Genomic DNA, 21,737 nt, shown 5'->3' with positions numbered 1-21,737 from the left:
AGTGGCAGTAGACTAATAATACAAGCTACAGAAGCCCTAAGCAGACATGCATCCACATTTTATCACATTGTTTGACAATGAGATAATGTCAGCTGCTTTCATGAGAACTAGATCTGACATTAGATGATCATGACTCATATTCTCAGAACTGCAGAAGCCCAAAAGAAACATAGAAACAGACTTAACTTACCTCATTACTGAGTGTAATGGCAGTATGGCGTGTCACGGCCTGGCCTTTCCCTCCTCCCCCCCAAAAAACGGCTTTGTTAACCTGAGATTTATTAATTCACAACAGTAAGAAAATCAACTTTGATATCTCGATATGACACGATGAAGAAGTCAAGAGCTGGAGGAAACAAGTGGAAATGGAGATGATAAAATGTGTGGATTGACAGTTTCCATGATTTTCAAGTTAAGGGAGGTATTGGAGCTATTTGTTTATTTTTTTGTATTTAGTTGTTTATTTAGTTTGGAATTAATAAGTAGTATTAGTTGTTAGATTTATCTAAAACTTTTCTTTTTATAACTCAATAAAGTAAGATTTTTGGGGTTATATTTTTTGTTAGTCACTCGTTTAGTATATTTAGATTTTTTTGTATATTTAGTATTTCTTTTGTTTGTTTTTGTTTCTTTGGTAATCACGAACTGTGGGCACTGGAGGTTATTTAGGTAGGTAGGTGGCAGAAGGCCGGCATGCACCAGGGTGGGCCTATGGTTTTTTACCAGCGCAAGAGAGGCAGCAGGAGCCGTGATTTTCTTTGTTCCTTTTGTTTGCTTGCTTTCATCAAAATACACCATTGGAAACCGCTGAACTTTTGCATGGACATTAGACTTCTTTTGCCTGCGTACATCACATCCCCACGGTGCATCAGTGACCCTTTGATTAAGTTTAGTTAAAGTTTGAGTTTGATACTTTAATTATTCTTTGAGTTTTTTTATGACAAATGGCCACTACAGGAGGTATCAACGTGTATTATTTATTAACAGGTCCATCAACCAATTAACATGAAAGCTTCTTCTTCTTCTTCTTCTTCTTCTTCTTCTTCTTCTTCTTCTTCTTCTTCTTCTTCTTAAATCTATCTCTCTGAAGTTTTCCAACATCTTCTGGTTTAGTTTTTGTTCAACAGTTGAGGGATGACCTTAAAGCTATGCTGGCTCTCCTTCCCTCCTCATCCTCCTTGACTTGACAGCTGCTTTCGACACCATTGACCACCACATTCTCCTCAAACGTCTCCGTGAAGACATTGGACTCTCAAACTCTGCCCTGGATTGGTTTACATCCTACCTCTCTGGGAGGACCCATTTTGTCAGCATGGGACCTGCAAAGTCCGCAACGCTTCCTCTCACCTGCGGTGTCCCTCAAGGGTCTGTACTTGGTACATTGCCAAACTCCGCCCCTCCCTCACCGTATCTGACGCTGAAAAGCTCGTCCACGCCTTCATCTCCTCCAGGCTCGATTACTGCAATGCCCTCCTCATCGGGACCCCCATCAAAAATCTCCACAAACTCCAACTAATTCAGAACACCGCAGCCAGGATCCAACTCAGAGTCAGAAAACACGAACACATCACCCCAGTACTCCGCACACTTCACTGGCTTCCCGTCACCGCAAGAATCAACAACAAAATCGCACTCATCACCCATCAGTGCATCTATGGAAACGCCCCACTCTACCTAAAAGAACTCCTCACCCAGCAAACCCCAACCCGGAACTCACGCACTCCACATCAGAACCTCCTCCACCCTCCCAGAACCAAGCTCCGGACCATGGGAGATCGGGCCTTTTGTGCTGCTGCACCACGTCTGTGGAATTCCCTGCCCAGCCACCTTAGAACCCCACAGACTGTGGATGCTTTTAAAAAACATTTAAAGACCTTCCTCTTTAAAGAGGCTTTTAACTGATTTTAAGTACTGCTTTTAAAAGTTTGTTTTTACTGTGTGCCTGTAGCACTTTGAGATTTCTGAAAATGAAAAGTGCGTTATAAATAAAATGTATTATTATTATTATTATTATTATTATTATTAAAGCTCCCATGACAAGTTTTTACCTGGTTATAAAAGCAGCTGAAAATAACACTGATGTGTCTTTATAACCTACAAAAGCAAATATTTAAATGTCCATGTTTTTGATGAATAAAGTTATTTAAGGGTGTTTCATGAGTTATTTGTCGTCTGATGTTGTCTCTCATGTCCTCATTTTGTCATCCAGTCCTCGCTCTGTGAGTTAAATTTCAGCAGGTTGAAGGTTAAGAGGGGGATTTTCAGGTACTTAAGCTTTGCTCTGACTCTGAGCCATACTACACACACACACACTCTCTCTCTCACACACACACACCTACACACACACAGGTCACTTTACCTGCCTGCAAAGTTAAATGGTTCCCTCTGTGAGGTTCAGGTTGTCAGAGGGAGCCAGGATTAAAACTCCACGACTCTTTAAATGCACCGAGGCTGTTTCCAAAGACAACACTAATACAACTATGACTCATTGTTTTTAATATTTTAACATTTAAAGCGTGATGATACATGTAGTCAGCAAAGAGATAAGAGGTTGTTTAGGGTATTGCATTCACATGAGAATAAAAATTCTGCTCTGTTTTTCTGAATTAACGAGTTAATTATCTCAGAATTATGAGAAAAGTGTTTTTCTATTTAATTCAGAAAAACTGCACTTTTTTTTTTTTTTTACAAAAACCTTTTCTCATAATTCCGAGAAAATTAACTCGTTAATTCAGAAAAACAGAGCAGAATTGTTTTTCTCATGTGAATGCAATACACTTCACTATCTATTTTTTTTCCCATTTTTTTTTTATTTTTGAAGTATTTATTTCAACTGTCTTTTATTGGGTTTTTTTTGCATTAATTCCAAATCTCACATGACATTCTTATGCGGCAATATCAGCACATCAGCTTACAAAATCTGGTGTAGAATGAAATGAAGTAAAGGGGGGGAACGACTCACCCTTAACATAATAATACATAATACAAACAGTACAAACATCCCTTGTAAAAATAAATAAATAAATGAATAAATAAATAAATAAATAAACATAAAGCCATGATGATGATAATTATTTTTGAAGTATTTAATATCGGCCCCTTGAAATTAATAATTTGGAAACTGTCATTCAGCCTTATATTTTTCCCTCTTTCATTGCTTACTTTTTATGTTATTTCTGCTCTATTTTTTTTTTTTATAAAAATCAATTGTTTTTCTTTGATTGTTGTTTTTTTGCTGTTTTTATGTTTTTGTCTTTAACTTGGTTTTCCTTGTAACATCATTATTATTTTCTTCCTGCAGTGGTCAGACTCTATAACCAATAATATATATATACATATATATGTTGTAAGATATGCTTATTTTTTACCTCTTTAATTTGAGTTGCTAATAACTTTTTAATAATTGATATTTTATAGGCTCTTGTTTGCTTTATACTTTTTTGCACTGTCTACTTTGCTGCTGTGACTCTTAAATGTCCCCGCATGTGGGACGAATAAAGGACTATCTTATCTTATCTTATCATCACTTCTGTGTTTGTCTGTTTTTTTTATGTTGTCCATATTCATGTCTTGTTTACTTGTTATTCTGTCTACTATCACTTGGTCACGCTTTTCTTGTAAAGCACATTTCTTGCACAATAAATTAAAAAAAAGAGAGATAAGAGGTTCCAGTTTGTCCACAGGGGGCGCCAAAGTCAACACAAATGAAAATTCCTCATAGAAGCTTTAAAATAGAGATTTATTATAGATACTATCTGAGCTACAGTCTCATTGATTTTTTTCCACTTTCACCAAATATATCTCAAGTTAATATTTACACGTTCCAAAAAAGTCTCCTCAAGCTGAGAAAAAAAGTTTGTTTCACACGTTTAAAACCACATGAGCTGACTTAAGTGATTTGCAGACCTAGTCCAAAGGAAATAAGGTTAATGTATGATTAAAGGAAACACATAGAATGATATACAGAATATTAATATGACAGATATTTGCAGTGTAGTCCTGAATACTTGTCACCACTCTGTTTACTTTTAGTTTCATGTCATTGAATTTCGTAGAAGTCCCACAGCTTCCAGTTTTTAATCCACTGACTCCCTCACTTGTGCTTCCGTCTTGTTTCTCCAATCCCAGTTCTTGATTGCGGTCCAAGTCTCTGTCTGACTCTGAGCTCAGAGCCGGCGGACAGACAAAGCCCTGAAAGGGGGTCTGGTCCCTCGACTCCCCCGGCCCTTTGTTCAAAGTGGGCCCGCGATGTACTCTCTGTTTTAGAAAGGGCCCTTTTCAGCTAGGCCGTAAGGCGATCCTGGGCCTTTCCTAGCCAGGGTGTGCCCCGGGCGTCTCTGGTTTACCTGCGGGACCTGGAGGGGTGGGGTTGAGGGTGGGCTGGGTCTCCCTGAGCCAGGTAGGTGAAGTGGAGAGGAGGGAAGCAGCTGGTCAGTGGATGAGGGAGAGAGAGAGAGAGAGAGAGAGGAAGGGGAGGGATGAAGGGATGGATGTAAGGCGAGAACTCTGAGAAAGGACAAATAAACAAAGGTGGCGATGAGGGTCTGAGCTGAATTAATTGTATCAAGCTCTGTCTTTCTTTGGTGACGGTCTCCAGAGACGGCAGCACAGGGGACTGCAGACAGTGGATACAGTATGAGACTCCTACAGACCGGCTTTAGAGTCCGGCTGGACGACAAGAGTGTTCACAATCTTTACCGTATGAAAAAAGGGAAAGGGAAAATTACCTACTACTCTCCCAGCATGCAGGCCTGCTCATCCTACCTAAAGTCCCCAAAAGTAGTATGGGAGGTCGAGCCTTCAGTTATCAGGCCCCCCTCCTTTGGAATCATCTTCCAGTCAGGGCCCTGGAGGCAGACACCCTCTCTACTTTTAAGAGTAGGCTTCAAACTTTCCTTTTTAATAAAGCTTATAGTTAGAGCTGGATCAGGCTTGGACCAGCTCTTAGTGATGCTGCTATAGGCTTAGACTGCCAGGGGAACTGACACACTAGGATCCCCTCTCTCTGTCTCTTACTTTAACTCTCCCTGTCCCATTAAAGTTACTAACCATAGACCTTTCTGGAGTCCCTGAGCTCCCTTGTCCCGTAGGTTCCTCTGGATCTCTGCTGCTGTGGACGTGCCAGACTCCAGCTGCTACAACTACTACTATCCTTCTCCAAGGCACTTTGAGTAGTTTTTAAACAGACTTTGAGACTCACTCTCATACTGATACCTCTACCAGGGCATTTATGTTTATGCCAGTGTGTGGATGCTTCACTGCATCTTTGCATCTTGTGAGCCAACTATCCCATAGTCCTTAAACATTTCTTTTATACATGATTGTTAATAAAATAGATTTTCTTAAAAGTTTAAACATGACTACCTATAATTAGTTTTTTAATTTTTACATTTTTATATTTTGTCTTTCATGTTTTTTTTTTTTAACATTTTAATCTTTCATTTTTTGTTGTTTTTATTCTTCCAACATTGTTTTATTTCTTTTTATTTGTCTTCCTCAAATTTATCTTTTATTGTCTTTTAATTTCTTTATTAATTGTAAAGCACTTTGTAACCCTGTTTTGTGCTATATAAATAAATGTATTATTACAATTATTATTATTATTTTATTTTTTATTTTTTTCAATTACTATTAAATGATCACTATCGCTATCAATATTATTATTTATTTATATATTAAATATTGTTATTATTAAAATATCACTATCACTATCAATATTATTACTATTTAGTTATTATACTTTTATTATTATTATCATTATCATCATTATTATTATTATTATAAATATCAATATTATTGTTATTTATTTATTTATTAATTTCTATATTTTTAATTGTTATTAAAATATCACTATCGGCATTAATATTATTATTATTATTAATATTAATATTATTATTATTATTATTATTATCATTATTATTAATATTATTAAATACTTGTATTACTTTATTATTATTATTATTATTATTAATATTAATATTAATATTAATATTATTGTTATTTATTTATTTATTAATTTCTATATTTTTAATTGTTATTAAAATATCACTATCGGCATTATTGTTATTATTATTATTATTATTATTATTATTATTTTTATTATTATTATTATTATTATTATCATCATCATTATCATTATATATAATATTATTAAATACTGGTATTACTTTATTATTATTATTATTATTATTATTATTATTATTATTATTAATATTAATATTAATATTAATATTGGTATTATTTGAAAAGCACAGTACATTATATCCCGTGGAGTATCTTTGTGTCATTGAATGTGCAAGTTTAAAGAAACCGGAAGTTCACTGTTTTCTCCTTCTTTGTGGTTTATTTTGAAATCTATGCCAGGAAGTGCCCCCGTGAGGAGTCTGTTGAACTTGACGCTGGTGACAGAAGGTGGGCAGAGCTGAAACTGTGACAAAGTGAAATCCATCAGAGTCAGCGGCTTTTTCACAGAAAATGAGAGGAAATGAGTTCTGCCGAGGAGCTGTAGCTTACTCTGAAAACCCCACAGAAGCTGATTTGATATTTCCTCAGGTTATTAAATTATGTGATGTTCATGATTATGAGTTAATTGAAGGAGAAAGGACGAGGATGGAGAAGAGACCCAAAGAAGTCCACATCAGGAGGTATTCTAAGTATTGATGGACTTAATGAACTTCTTCTACCATGCATAAAAGATGGATCCGTCGGAGGCTGCCTGTAGTCATCATCACCTTCTTCATCATCCTCTACGTGGATTTCCAATTACGCACAAACAGCCTCCCCAAAATCAGCGTGGCGCACCCTCCGTCCCCTGGCGCGCTCCACCGCTCCATCCAGCAGGCTCAGTCCCCGGCCAAAGACGCACCGAGCCCGGCTCCAAACAGCAGCAGTGACAGGGGGGTGCACCCTGCCTCTGATGGCGCACATGTCACCCAGCAGAAACTGAAGTTAGAGGACATCTTCATAGCTGTGAAGACCACTGGGAGGTTTCACCAGACGCGTCTGGCGCTGCTGTTGGAGACGTGGATCTCCAGGACGAAGGCGCATGTGAGTGTTTGGATGTGTACGTGCTTGTGTGGTCATACAAGTGTCAGGGTTTGAAAGTCATGAGGAGGAGAGGAGAGGAGGGGAGGTAATAAAGGGGACTAAATGGATTCAATGGTTCCACATTAGCTTATCTGACTGAGACTGAGGACTACACAAGTCCTCAAGAGAGCAGAAGATTCTATAAGAGAGTTATTCAAAGTTTTCAATCCCTTTATCAAAAAGGAGAGGACACAGGCTTGAAAGGAGAAGTTTGCTGTGAACCTAGAGATGAAATGCTTCCTCTTTAAAGCTGCAGGTCAATAATAGACTCTGCAGCTAAAGTTCACTTCAGTTTCAGAGTCTTTTCACTGTCAGGTTTTCCAGAAACTGGTGTCAAAATTATGAAAACACACAGATTGAAACTATTTCCACCACAAGGGACAACTAGAAACTGTTTGGAGTCCTCAAAAGATCACTCAAACACTGCATTCTCACTTTTATGTGTCACATTTGCATCTGCAGGAGAATTGGACGTCTTTGAAACCTCAGAAAATGTAGAAAAACTCATGTTTAAGACTCAAATTTGGTTTGGAAACGTCGACTCCTGAGACTGGGAGTCAGTCTTTGAAAGGAGAGAGCATCTGAGGGCGTAGTGTGGAAGTATAAACCCTCTTTAAGCTCTGTCTTTGGAGAGTTTTACTCCACTGACAGTCCAATTTTTATAGGTTTTAATACAGATCATATATTCTTTTACACATATATGAGTTCTGATGTTGAATGCAGAATTTCAGGCACTTCTTTTCTTCCTCTTGTTGTTGAATTTGAAGGCAATTAAATCAGTCTGTGTCCGCAAAGTAAAGAAAATCAACAAGAAACGGTCTGATCAGATTCATATACCATGACACTGACTGTCTGCTCTCTATTCCTCTCTTACACACACACATTCACACACACTCATGCCTGGTTGGCATCTCACTTGTCTTCCTTGTGAAGCTTTGCCAGCTCACGTTGTATCTACAGACGATAAGTGGCTTGTCAAAACAACACAACACTCTACAAAGGACTTTTTTTTATCATAGAGTCCAGCGTCTCTAATCTGGGGAGACGATTGGTCCAACGGGGCCGGAGTTCAACATCAGAGTCGAGTTAATATGAAGTATAACGACATGTAAAGGAGTTGGCCTAGAAAAGGCAGGACAAGGATTACAAGCAAGGAAAGAGAAGTCTTGTGTTTTGAGTTTTCTTCGGTTTAACATCAACAGATTATTGCCAAATGTGTGTTTGAAACAGAGATGTCTCATGAGCAGACTTCATATCCACATCATGGTTCATGAAACCGCTCGTTCCCTTTTTTTGAAGCGAGTGAAACACACGAGAGGTGAACTTTAGAGGAAGTGCTCATCTTGCTTCATGCAGCTTCTCTTTTTTTCAGTCTCACAGAGCAGAAAAAAATGCCTCAAAAACACACTCAACTCAGGTTTCATCAAGTTTATTAAATTAGCACATTTAAAACATCATGATCCAGACAAAGGGCTGCATTAGGCCAAGAACCCTGCAGGAAAAGGTCAAATTGAAACCAGTAGATGATAAAAAACTACAATTTTTGTCAAACATATTAAATGGCTGAAGCTTGCATATTAAAACACACCAGCAACAAACAACACATGTTGTCATATGAGCACATAAAGATGCAAGCATAGTCACACCATGCAGCAACTTCCTGTTCTGACAAATGAAGCTAATGTGGAAGTGCAAAAAAACTGCAGTTCCTCTAGTGTCCACTTGAGGCTGGCTCCAAACGCTAAGGAACCTCCATTAGAGTCCATATTATAATTTTAATTATCAAAGTGAAACATGTTTACTTTACTTCTTATATCTGTAAGGGGGATTCTTCTATGACTCCCTTGTCTTGATTGCATGAAGGTTAAAGAGCTATGCATATTCAAAGGTGTGGGTGGTTTGATTGACAGGTGAGAGACTCACCTGACAATGAGATTGTCAACACACCACACCACACACTGACCACCAGATCTGTGTCAGGTCCACAGAGCAGGCCCGCCGCACAGCTGGAGTCATGTGACCGAGGTTTCCCCTGCAGTAATCACTGAATCAAGGATTCTCCTCCTCCTCCTCTCCTCATCCATGTTGTCTTCCTGGTCCTCTGAAAACCTCTGACCTGTTGACTCCAGGTCCTGGCTCCGCTCATCATGACTTTGGTTTGTTGTTGTAGTTAAGTGAAATACGATCTGGTGATAACACAGAGGCTTTTATTCTGAAAATTAACCGGATGTTTTCATTTTGTTTTGGTGAAACCTGACTTCCTGTCCCGCCATGAAGCTGTTAGCCATACCAGCTACCTCAGGGGGTTTTGACAGGCTCTGTCCCATGGCAGCCTGTATTGTGAGAGCTAAGAGAAACAGCTTGCCACCTCACACTACAGAGAGACTGCTTCTATAATAATAATAATTTATATAGCACTTTTCAAAAACTCAAAGACACTGTACAATTGTTAAAATCAATACAAGCAAAATAAACAAATAACAAATAATACAGATCAAACAAAACAACACAACAGTACAACCACAAATGAAAAGCTAACTTAAAAAGTTGAGTTTTTAAAAGAGATTTGAAAGCTGAAGGGTCAGAGCAGTTTTGGATATGGGAGGGGAGTGAGTTCCAGAGGGTGGGGGGCGGCTACTGAGAAGGCTCTGTCCCCCCAGGTTCGGTGATTGGTTCTGTGAGGTGGGGACAGGAGGTTGGCGTGTGAGGAACGCAGGTTACGGGAAGGAGTGTGATGGTGGAGGAGGTCAGTGAGGTAGGAAGGGGCCTGGTGGTGGAGGAGGTCAGTGAGGTAGGAAGGGGCCTGGTGGTGGAGGAGGTCAGTGAGGTAGGAAGGGGCCTGGTGGTGGAGGGCTTTGTGGGTGAGGAGGAGGAGGATTTTAAACTGTATGCGGTAGGTAGGGGACCGGGAGCCAATGAAGATGTTGGAGGACGGGGGTGATGTGGTCACGGGAGCGGGTGCAGGTGAGGAGGCGGACTTTGGATGATGTGCCGTACAGGATGCTATTACAGTAATCTAAACGGGATGTGATGAATGCGTGGATAAGGGTTTCTGCGGCAGAGAAAGAGAGGAATGGACGGAGGCGGGCGATGTTTCGGAGGTGGAAGAAGGCCGTTTTAGTGAGCTGGGTGACGTGGTGTTGAAAAGACAAAAACTCTTTAAAGACAAAGACTGTTAAAAAGTACACAGGGGCTGCTAAACACTGACGGGCCACACTATAGTTTGGTCTCCTTAGACATTGTTCCACATAGAAACCTTGACACTGACTTGTCACATTGCATTAAACTGAGATGTTGTTAAACAGAAACTCTGCATCATCTCTGACTTGTATTTTTTAGTCTTGTGTATCTGATCCGGAGGGCTCTGACCTCCTGGATCAGAGACGCAGCTGGAACGCAACTGAGTGGATCCAGTGGAAGTTAACACATTGACTAGAATAGAAACCTATCAGATCTGGCGCCGTGATGGATCGGAGATGAACCGGACATGGATCTGGTGGAATTTGGCCGTACGAACAAGACTTTAGAGTAAACAAACATGGCCGACACTAGGATGGTTTTCAAGCTATAAGTTGCTGCTATAGCTACTTTGCTATGTGGTTCATCCATCGTCATAGCAATTTCTTTGCAGCTCCTCTCCTTGACGGTTCGATTACGACATGTTCTGCAGGATATATTGAGTAGTGTGTCCATTTCTGACGTCCATTTAAGTCTTAGTTTTGCAGGATAATCTTTAGAAACATCAAAAAATCTGACCTTAACTGACTTTTGATGGAAGGGGGGAATTGGGCCTAAAATCTGCATGATTATCTTGTAATGAGTGTCCTGCTTTATGGATGTAGACAGCAGATAAGGAGGATAACAGACAGAACTACTATTTCAAATAACATGTTTGATATTTGAGTGTAAACAGGGACCTGGTTTTGGAGTGTAAAGAGGAAGAAGTGGTGTGAAGTTGAGATGTAATGTGGTTCATTCTTTGTGTTAGTTCTCAGTTTTTAACACACAAAAACAACCCCAACATACAGACACACACATGTATATATTTAGGCCCCTGAACACACACAGATACAAGTGAAGTCACACACACACACACACACATTCACACAGGAAGCAGCGCAGGCAGGTTGTCTGGGCCGAGGGGAAGCAGCCGCCGCGTAGAGACTCTGCTAACAATACTGAACCGGAAGCTGGTCAGAGAACAGGAAGTGCAGAGGCAGAGTGCAGCACAGAACACACACAGAAACACACACACACTATATAACCAGACTGTGTCCATCACACAGGGTGAAAAGGCAGCTGCTGTCACTCTGTAGCTAATCGGCTTAACACCGGAAACACAAGTGTTACAGCGGAAACGTCTCCTATCAGACTCTTATTTGGGGAGCTGGAACAGTCAGTGTTTTCTAAAACCTCCAACATGTTCCACTATGTGTCCTCTGAACTGTGAGGGTCAAGGTCGTACAAGGTCAGGAACAATCTTAACGCTTACATGAGGGCAACGACGAACTGTAAGAGTGAAACTGAAAACACAAACCGGTTAGAACACAAGACCAAGACAATTAGACTCTAGCTGGAAGATCAGTAAGAGAGTCGGGTAATAAACTACATCTTCAGCAAAATCATTGATTTTGGCGCCCCCTGTGGACAAAACAGTACCTCATTTGTCTACTCAAATTTTGTCCTTTATGTATTTTCTTTATTTTTACTGTCAAATGTATCACTCATCAAGAATCCCTTCTATGGAAAATGTAATAGGAGGCTGTTTCTGCCGTGCACAGTTCATCAATTCATCTGACACCTACCCAGGCGCCTGCTGTTCCATGCATTATGATAACATTCTCTCTCTCTTCATCTCCCTCTATCCCTCTCTCCAACACGGTCTCAGCAGATGTGTGTCTAACATGAGTCTGGTCCTGCTGGAGGTTTCTGCCTGTGAAAGGAAGTTTGTCCTTGCCACTGTAACTTGCTAAATGCTGCAAAGTGCTCTGCTCATGGTGGATTAAGATGAGATCAGACTGAGTCCTGTCTGTAAGATGGGACTGGATCTGATCCTGTTTTGATGTTGGGTCTTTGTTAATAAGAGGACATAGAGTACGGTCTAGACCTGCGCTGTTTGACAAAGAGTCTGAGGATGACATTTGTTGTGATTTGGTGCTTTATAAATAAAGATTGATAGCTTGACATAAACAGATGTAGATATAGAAATAGACTTTATGCTGATGACCTTGCTGCGTTTGAAGGTCATGCACAGGCATCAGTATGTATTGATTTCAGTCTGTTTTATAACCAACTGAAAACTCTGCACTGGAGCTTTAATGTTTAGCACAATGTTTAAAAATGACTCTCTCTTTAAAGCTGGGGTTGGTAGTCAGATTTAGATACACTTCTTGTTATACTGGTTAAAATGATCTTAATGTCCCGATGGTAATCAATACATGATGTGCTCTTAAAAAAGAGGTAAAAAAAAAGCTGCTATCTACAGCCGGAGTAAACCTGGAAAAACACCAACAAATCCCTGCCATCAGGAGCCAAATTATCAAACCAATCAAATCCCGTCCTGCCGTTCTGCCCGCCTCCTGTTTGTGTTTTGTAACTTTCACTATGAGAATGTTTTGGTGGTTTCTTACCGCTGAGTGAGACATGAGTTGACGTAGTGCAAAACACAAACCATGTGCTGAGGACCGGTTTTGAATCAGTCACCATCATATGGTCGCAGATCAGCAGCGCTTGTGCATGTGAGCGGGGACGTCGTTTTGGAGGAGCTGCGAGGGGAGGGGGGGAGGGGTTAGACGGAGTCCTGAGGAAATGCTACATTCAAATTCATGCTAGTTTTCCATGACTACCAACCCTAGCTTTAATAGTAACATATACAAGACATTAAAGATGTAGATATGGTAACCTGTGTGACTTAATAAAAGAGAACAGTTTGCTTCCTAAAGATCAGCTGCTTCAAATATCCATCAGACCATACTCCAAAGTCCTTCTTTACCCCCTAACCTTAATCCTAAAACCAGGTTTAAGAAGCCTTTTGAAAAACTAAGAGTCAAAATGTCCTCACTTCACTTTCCAGACACCGTCCTCTCTCTCAAAGTCAAAAACACTCGGCCTCTCAAAGGCAGGAAAACAAGACCTACACACACACCTGAGTGAAACAGTAACTCTGTCGCCCTCTACTGGAGATCTGCAGGACAGCTCTCTGTTCTCCATGTCCTCTCTTTTTACCCTTCATGACATCTTAAAATCATTCATAAAAAAATACCCATTTCAAAATACATCCAGGGTTGACATTTTCAGGTCATGTGATCCAAAGATTAGATTAGATTAAACATCATAAACTGATATATTAATAAATATGCCACGTCTGGGTCTTTAAAAGTCTGGATCTCATGTTGAGAAAACTGTAGTGTTGTGAAACTAAAGGACAAAAGCATCAGGAGCAGGAAGTTATCTGTATTTAAATGATGTTATTCACAACCTGAAGGAAGCAGAGGAGGACATATGTGAGATATGGTTCTTATCACAGCTTCATTCTTTTTGTTTCCTGTTGTCCTCTTAAAGTTTAACCTCAAAGTGTGTGTGTGCTATCGGATTGAAACAGGCCTGTATGTTTAGACAGCTTTTATCAAACATTCAGAGATATACAGTACACTTGAAATGTCCCTGTTTGAGGTTATGTAGCGCCTGTTTGTGTGAGAAAGTTGAACACACTGCTCAGACTTGCTTGTTTGAGTTGAGCTAATTGGTCACTTTAAATTGCCCTTCAATGTGTCTGGTTGTCTGTCAATACGTCAGCCCTGTGATCTGTCCAGGGTGTAGCTGACCTCTCACCCAATGACAGCTGAGATAGGCTCCGACCCCCCTTGTGGATAAACAGTATAGATAATGGATGGATGGATTTGTGTTTGCAATCTTGCTCACCTTGAGAAACGCACATGACACAAACATAATTAAATCTAGAAAAACAACATAAATAATTACAATGAGTACAGTTTGAACATTTTACCACTTTTCTTTAATTAATTATCTTGTTGGCAAAATTTAATCTAGGCTTGGAAAAGCAAAGACAACAGTTAGATTAATATATTCTTGGATGTATTGCAGTCATACAGTTTAAAAATGTAATAAACATGTAATTATCATACGTAAAATTATTTCCATAAGAAGTCAAAAAAATATAAATATAAAATAAACATAATAAAATAAAAAATACATATATAAATGTAAAATAACTGTGATGAATAATTAATATATAAATCTAAATACAAAATAAATACAATACATAATTATATAAATATAATACTACTTATAAATAAATATAGAATTATAAATATTAGTTAAATATAATACAAATAATAAATATATATATAAAAATATATAAATATAAAATAAATACAGTAAAAATAATACATTTATATTATATAAATATTAAATAAATATAATACAAATAATACATACATAAATAGAAATATAAAATAAGTTTAAAAATATATATATAAATATAAATATTAAATAAATAATACATTTATAAATATATTAATATCAAAATAAATATAATACAAATAATACATACATAAATATAAATATAAAATAAGTTAAAAAATATCTATATAAATATAAATATTAAATAAATAATACATTTATAAATATATTAATATCATAATAAATATAATACAAATAATATATATATAATAATCTGCTGTCACGGGGCTTGGATTTTTAAATGTTATACAATTTTACACCACCAGAGGTCAGTGTTGTACAATCTATCTATCTATCTATCTATCTATCTATCTATCTATCTATCTATCTATCTATCTATCTATCTATCTATCTATCTATCTATCTATCTATCTATCTATCTATCTATCTATCTATCTGTGTTTTAAACTGTGTGTGTTTCTTCAGCTCTCAGTGGGGGACCTTGTTTTAGTCACATTGAATTTGCTCCATTCAGAATGAGATTGATCCTCTGTGGTAACATCGAGTGTGTGTGTTTGTGAATGTGTGTGTGTGTTCTCTCAGTGTTTTCACGATGCTCTGCACACACAATAAGGATATAATTAAAGGTCATGCATTTAAATCCCTCTCTCTCTCTTTCTTGTCTTTGTCTAGACCTTCGTTTTCACGGACACGGAGGATGAGGACTTGCGTTCAGAAGGTCAGTTAAAGGTTCAATCTTGAGCCCTTTTCATGCATTCTTAAAACCTCCTGAAAGTTTCTGCACGGGGCTGCACGTGTGAACCCAAATGGTAGATTTTTTTCACCCAGACTTTATGCAGACATTTTTTCCTGCCAGCCCTCAAGTAACGTCTGCAAGATGTCAGAGTAAGTGGAGTGAATGCAGCAGTTAGAAGTCAGAGACGCTGAGCGTGAGTGAGGGGGCGGGCTGATGATGTAGGTCATGTTGAGCAGAGTTTCTCTGCTTTATGCTCTTCACTGCATGCCTCACTCGTAAGTGTAATACTCCCACTGTTGCATTTGTGTTGTGTGTGTCCTTATACATGTTGTAACCTACAGACATCACTACTTATTACTCTTCTTACTGCTGCATGCTCAACCTAGAAGCACCCACATACACTTAACTGAGTATTTCCAGTTGTGAGAACACGTCTGACTCAGAAGTTTTCAAAGCAGGGTTGTATGATGCACTTATCTAAAGTTAGTTAACATTTCACTCGGGTTGAGGTAAGTACAGATGAGTAGGGTTTGTGGTAAGGAGGGATGAGTAGGGGTCGAGGTAAGGAGGGTTCAGTCAAAGTTGAGTGAAGGAGGGATGAATCGGATTGAAGGAAGGAGGGATGAGTAGGGTGCGAGGTAAGTAGGGATTAGTAGGGTTTGCTGTAAGGAGGGATGAGTAGGGGTTGAGGTGAGGAGGGATGAGTAGGGGTCGAGGTAAGGAGGGATGAGGAGGGGTCGAGGTGAGGAGGGATGAGTAGGGGTCGAGGTAAGGAGGGTTCAGTAGGGGTAGAGGTAAGGAGGGATGTGTAGGGTTTGTGGTAAGGAGGGATGAGTAGGGGTCGAGGTAAGTAGGGATGAGTAGGGTTTGCGGTAAGGAGGGATGAATAGGGATTGCAGTAAGGAGGGATGAATAGGGATTGCGGTAAGGAGGGATGAGTAGGGGTTGAGTTAAGTAGGGATGAGTAGAGGTTGAGGTAAGGAGGGATGAGTAGGGGTTGAAGTAAGGAGGGATGAGTAGGGGTTGAGGTAAGAAGGGATGAGTAGGGGTCGAGGGAAGGAGGGTTCAGTACAAGTTGAGTGAAGGAGGGATGAGTAGGGGTTGAAGAAAGGAGGGGTGGGTAGGGTGCGAGGTAAGGAGAGATGAGTAGGGGTCGAGGTAAGTAGGGATGAGTAGGGGTCGAGGTAAGGAGGGATGAGTAGGGTACGAGGGAAGGAGGGATGAGTAGGGGTCGAGGTAAGGAGGGATGAGGAGGGGTCGAGGTGAGGAGGGATGAGTAGTGGTCGAGGTAAGGAGGGATGAGTAGGGGTCGAGGTAAGGAGGGTTCAGTAGGGGTCGAGGTAAGGAGGGATGTGTAGGGTTTGTGGTAAGGAGGGATGAGTAGGGGTCGAGGTAAGTAGGGATGAATAGGGATTGCAGTAAGGAGGGATGAATAGGGATTGCGGTAAGGAGGGATGAGTAGGGGTTGAGTTAAGTAGGGATGAGTAGAGGTTGAGGTAAGGAGGGATGAGTAGGGGTTGAAGTAAGGAGGGATGAGTAGGGGTTGAGGTAAGAAGGGATGAGTAGGGGTCGAGGGAAGGAGGGATGAGTAGGGTTCGAGTTAAGGAGGGATGAGTAGGGGTTGAAGAAAGGAGGGGTGGGTAGGGTACGAGGTAAGGAGGGTTCAGTAGAAGTTGAGTGAAGGAGGGATGAGTCAGATTGAAGGAAGGAGGGATGAGTAGGGTGCGAGGTAAGGAGAGATGAGTAGGGGTCGAGGTAAGTAGGGATGAGTAGGGGTCGAGGTAAGGAGGGATGAGTAGGGGTCGAGGTAAGGAGAGATGAGTAGGGGTCGAGGTAAGTAGGGATGAGTAGGGGTCGAGGTAAGGAGGGATGAGTAGGGTACGAGGTAAGGAGGGATGAGTAGGGTACGAGGTAAGGAGGGATGAGTAGGGTACGAGGTAAGGAGGGATGAGTAGGGTTTGCGGTAAGGAGGGATGAGTAGGGATCGAGGTAAGGAGAGATGAGTAGGGGTCGAGGTGAGGAGGGATGAGTGGGGGTCGAGGTAAGTAGGGATGAGTAGGGTTTGCGGTAAGGAGGGATGAGTAGGGATCGAGGTAAGTAGGGATGAGTAGGGTTTGCGGTAAGGAGGGATGAGTAGGGATCGAGGTAAGGAGGGTTCAGTAGAAGTTGAAATCCTTTACACTTCTTCTTTTGTGCTTTTGGTATTGGAAAGAATAAAACACCGTTCTTTTGTGGATTATCAAGGCTGCTCCTGTTTCTGTCAGTCTGTGTTTCTCACAGACTTCATCTTTTGTCCTGTCTTGCACAAGTTCTTCTCTTTCTCAACTCTGTTCATCTTTGTCAGCAGATTGCACTCAGCTGTCATAAAATGCAACAACCTCATTTAATGTTTTATGCCTCTAATGAGTCTATTAATTGTTTCATTGGAAAATGAGCAGTGCAAAACCTCTGCAAAGCCTACAAAACTACAACAGGGAGCGCCTTTGAAAACAGGGAAATGATGTGTTCTCTGTGTCTGTTTGTTTTCAGGCTATAACATGGAGGTAACAGGCTGCCAGTCAGACCACAGCCAGCAGGCTCTGTCCTGCAAGATGTCTGCGGAGTACGACGGCTTCATGGCCTCAGACAAAAGGTGAGACAGATTATCATTGCGTCTACACTGGATTTAAAAGACCGGATTAAGATACCGAACAGCTGATAGTAAGGAAAGAAGGAACTGCAGATGTGAGCGCTCTTCTTGGAGGTCACATGAGCATAAACACAAGTTAGAGTTACGGCTCTGTTTTTATTTCTCCAGCATCTTTTATGGATTTATTGAGTGTGTGCTTGCTCAGAAGTGCCCAGAGGTCAGCTGTCAATCAAATCTGTGCAAGTTCAGAAATCAATATCTGCGACTGCTCACGGCACATTTTTGCTTCAGTTTACTCCAAACAGATTGAGTTTAGACTGGAAACATTACAGTGTCTGTGCTTCTATGTGGACGGGATATTCATCTGTTGTTTGAGTAGAAATGTGCAGAAAAGAATCATACTTAAGGACTTTAATAGATTTAACTACAAATTAAACTGTGCAAGAGAGACAATGTGCCCCACCTCCTCTCTGTGTAGATAAAAGCAGCTTGCATCTTGCTCTGGTGACGTCATTTGGAGCTGGAGTCTGTGCAGTCAGCATCAGCTGTTAGAGCTGCAATACTGTTAATATATTTATTTCTATAGCTCAAAATCAAGTGTTATCTGAAGACTCTTTCCAAACAGAGCAGGTCTAGACCGTACTCTATGTCCTATTGTTAACAAAGACCCAGCATCAAGACAGGATCAGATCCAGTCCCATCTTACAGACAGGACTCAGTCTGATCTCATCTTAATCCACCATTACCCCTTTCAATCGAGGCAGTTTCAGGGCCGATTTGGATCCGGCGCTCAATTGAGAACCGGTTTTTCGTGTTTCAACTGCGAGTGAACCAGCTTCCAGCCGGGAAAAACTGGTTCCAGAGCGGCTCCAACTCTTTGCTGGTCTAGAACCACCAACTGCTTACGCCAGGGGCGAGGGGCGAGGTTGCCGTGATCAAAAACACAAACCAAACGTGTTCCCGTCATTGTCCTGCAGCGAAAAAATAAAAGAGACCAAAGGATTCCAAGGTGAAGCAGTGGTCGCCCGAGGAGACAAGCTGCCGTTGTCCGCCATCGTTGTTGTTGTGAGGGAAAGTTTGCGCTAGTGCTGCTTGGAAAAGCGTTCACGGCATTTTTGCCTTTAATGGACAGGACAGCTGAAGAGAGAAAGGAAATGTATGGGGAGCAGAGAGGGGGGAAGGACATGCAGTAAATGGTCAAGGCTGGAATTGAACCTACGACCTCTGCGACAAGGACTATAGCCTCGGTTCATGGGGTGCACGCTTAGACGGCTAGGCCAACAGCGCCCCAGCGGTCACGTGATCTGACGTCATGACGTGCCTCTTCCACGGGCTCGAGCAGTGCAAGTTCAACCATCTCCGAACCAGCGCAAGCGCCAGCCCGGAAATACAGCCCGGTTCACATCAGTCGAAAAGAGGTATAGAGCAGAGCACTTTGCAGCATTCAGCAAGTTACAGTGGCAAGGACAAACTTCCTTTAACAGGCAGAAACCTCCAGCAGGACCAGACTCATGTTAGACACACATCTGCTGAGACCGTGTTGGAGAGAGGGATAGAGGGAGATGAAGAGACAGAGAGATGATAGTGGGGAGACGGATAGTAGTAGTTGTAGCAGCTGGAGTCTGGAACGTCCACAGCAGCAGAGATCCAGAAGAACCTACGAGACAAGGGAGCTCAGGGACTCCAGAAAGGACTATGGTTAGTAACTTTAATGGGACAGGAAGAGTTAAAGGAAGAGACAGGCAGAGAGAGGCAACAAAGATCCCTCAGGTCAAAGGATTTTGCAGCATATACTGTAAGATGTACAACATGATAGCAACCCAAAAGTGACGCCAAGACATAAGGAGCTCCTCCTGCTGACTTACTGCAGAATAGGACTTAAAAACTGCCTCCTCCATGGGAACAGATGAGACTTGAAAATCAAAATACATGTCATATCAACTTTTTTTAAAGCTAGTGTGAAGGTCTTTAGTTTGTGGTGACTTTGGCGCCCCCTGTGGACAAAGATGTAAGTCTTACCTCCTCCCTGATTTTGTCCATGTATGTGCCAAGGTAGCGTTTTGGACTATGTTTAAATTGTGTTGCTGACAATCCCATTTTCCTGCAGATGTCTTGAATCTGTAGGGATTATTTGCACCACATGTGACACTAATAATTGTAAGTAAAACCTTGTGAATACCACAAAACAAAGGAACATAATAATAAGGAAAATGATGGCTGTGGTCCAGTCTAATATGCATTTTAGGCTTTCATGCATTGTTGAAGTCTTCTAAAATTTTAGTATTTACCTGGTGTTTACGCAAAAGGAACACTTTATGATTTGGACCCATAAAAATACACATAAAGTCACCTTTTTTCTCTTTTCCTCTTCATGTGTTGAAGTTAAATGTCACAGGTAATATCTGAAACTTTATTATCCCAAGACCTGCCTGAGTTTCGTCCGCCACTCAGTTTTAATTTCCTCTGGCGATTAACTTTGAAACTTTGGACTTTGATGAGGAGCACCCAAAGGTATCATTAGTTAGGAGCTCCGAGGTCTCTGTTTCACTGTCGGCCTTTAATCATGTCCAAGTGGTAATTGGTGTCCCGGTCTAAACTGGAGGGTTACTTCAGTCTCACTTTTTAAGGAGGGTTATTCCAAACCAAGGGGAAGTCCAAAGGGAGCAATCGGGGCGTTAAGGCTTTAAGCGGCCATAATCTGTATACTTCAAATCCAAAAGCACCAGACAAAGTTAGCACCTTGCAACTCAATAAGCTGGAGTGTTTTTGTATCAAATGAATAAAAAAAAAGAACAAAAATAAGAGTAAACATGGACATACTGGTCAGATAGACTTAGAAATATCTCCAGATGAATGCCAGAGTCACAACAAATGTTATCCTCAGACTCTTTCCAAACAGAGCAGGTCTAGACCGGACTCTATGTTCTATTATTAACAAAGACCCAACATCAAGACAGGATCAGATCCAGTCCCATCTTACAGACAGGACTCAGTCTGATCTCATCTTAATCCACCATGAGCAGAGCACTTTGCAGCATTTAGCAAGTTACAGTGGCAAGGACAAACTTCCTTTAACAGGCAGAAACCTCCAGCAGGACCAGACTCATGTTAGACACACATCTGCTGAGACCGTGTTGGAGAGAGGGATAGAGGGAGATGAAGAGACAGAGAGAGAGATGATAGTGGGGAGACGGATAGTAGTAGTTGTAGCAGCTGGAGTCTGGCACGTCCACAGCAGCAGAGATCCAGAGGAACCTACGAGACAAGGGAGCTCAGGGACTTCATTAAGGTCTATGGTGAGTAACTTTAATGGGACAGGGAGAGTTAAAGTAAGTGACAGGTAGACAGATGCAACAAAGATCCCTCAGGTCGGGACAGTCTACAGCACAACAGATGTGGAATCATATACTGTAAGATGCACAAAAAGACAGCTCCTCAAAAGTGAAGCCAAAACATTTGCCACTCTGACTGCTGACATGCTGCTGTATAGGACAAAAAGCCAGCCTTCTCCATGTAAACAGATGGGACATGAATCTACCTTGAAAATTGTGAAATTAGCAAGTTACAGCAGCAAGGACAAACTTCCTTTAACAGGCAGAAACCTCCAGCAGGACCAGACTCATGTTAGACACATCTGCAGAGACCGTTTGTGGTGCACATGTATAAGAGATGAAGACATGAGTTAGTGACATGAGACTTGACTTAATCTTGACTTAATCCATTGACATTACGAACTCAAGGTTGCACCTTTGTGATGCGCAAACTTCTGTATCTGTCCCAGCAGCCACACTCCACAGGTGACACCATTGCGAGAACACCACCTGTAGATGCTACAGTACAGTG

At 40.9% G+C, this 21,737-nt stretch overlaps 1 protein-coding gene across 1 annotated transcript in view; it reads left to right on the top strand.

Moving 5' to 3' along the window:
• Nucleotides 1-6,374: 6,374 nt before the first annotated feature.
• mfng (MFNG O-fucosylpeptide 3-beta-N-acetylglucosaminyltransferase) overlaps nucleotides 6,375-21,737 on the top strand; it is a 43,413-nt gene continuing 28,050 nt past the window's right edge. The window contains exons 1-3 of the mRNA XM_034686951.1: nucleotides 6,375-7,047; nucleotides 15,202-15,247; nucleotides 17,795-17,897. Of these exons, the coding sequence (XP_034542842.1) occupies nucleotides 6,685-7,047; nucleotides 15,202-15,247; nucleotides 17,795-17,897 (512 nt within the window). The 5' untranslated portion in view covers nucleotides 6,375-6,684. The remainder of the gene's footprint in view (nucleotides 7,048-15,201; nucleotides 15,248-17,794; nucleotides 17,898-21,737) is intronic.

This window comes from Notolabrus celidotus, chromosome 7 (assembly GCF_009762535.1).
Source record: "Notolabrus celidotus isolate fNotCel1 chromosome 7, fNotCel1.pri, whole genome shotgun sequence".
NCBI lineage: Eukaryota > Metazoa > Chordata > Actinopteri > Labriformes > Labridae > Notolabrus > Notolabrus celidotus.
Note: the sequence above shows the minus strand (reverse complement) of the source record. Positions and strands in the feature narration are given on the sequence as shown.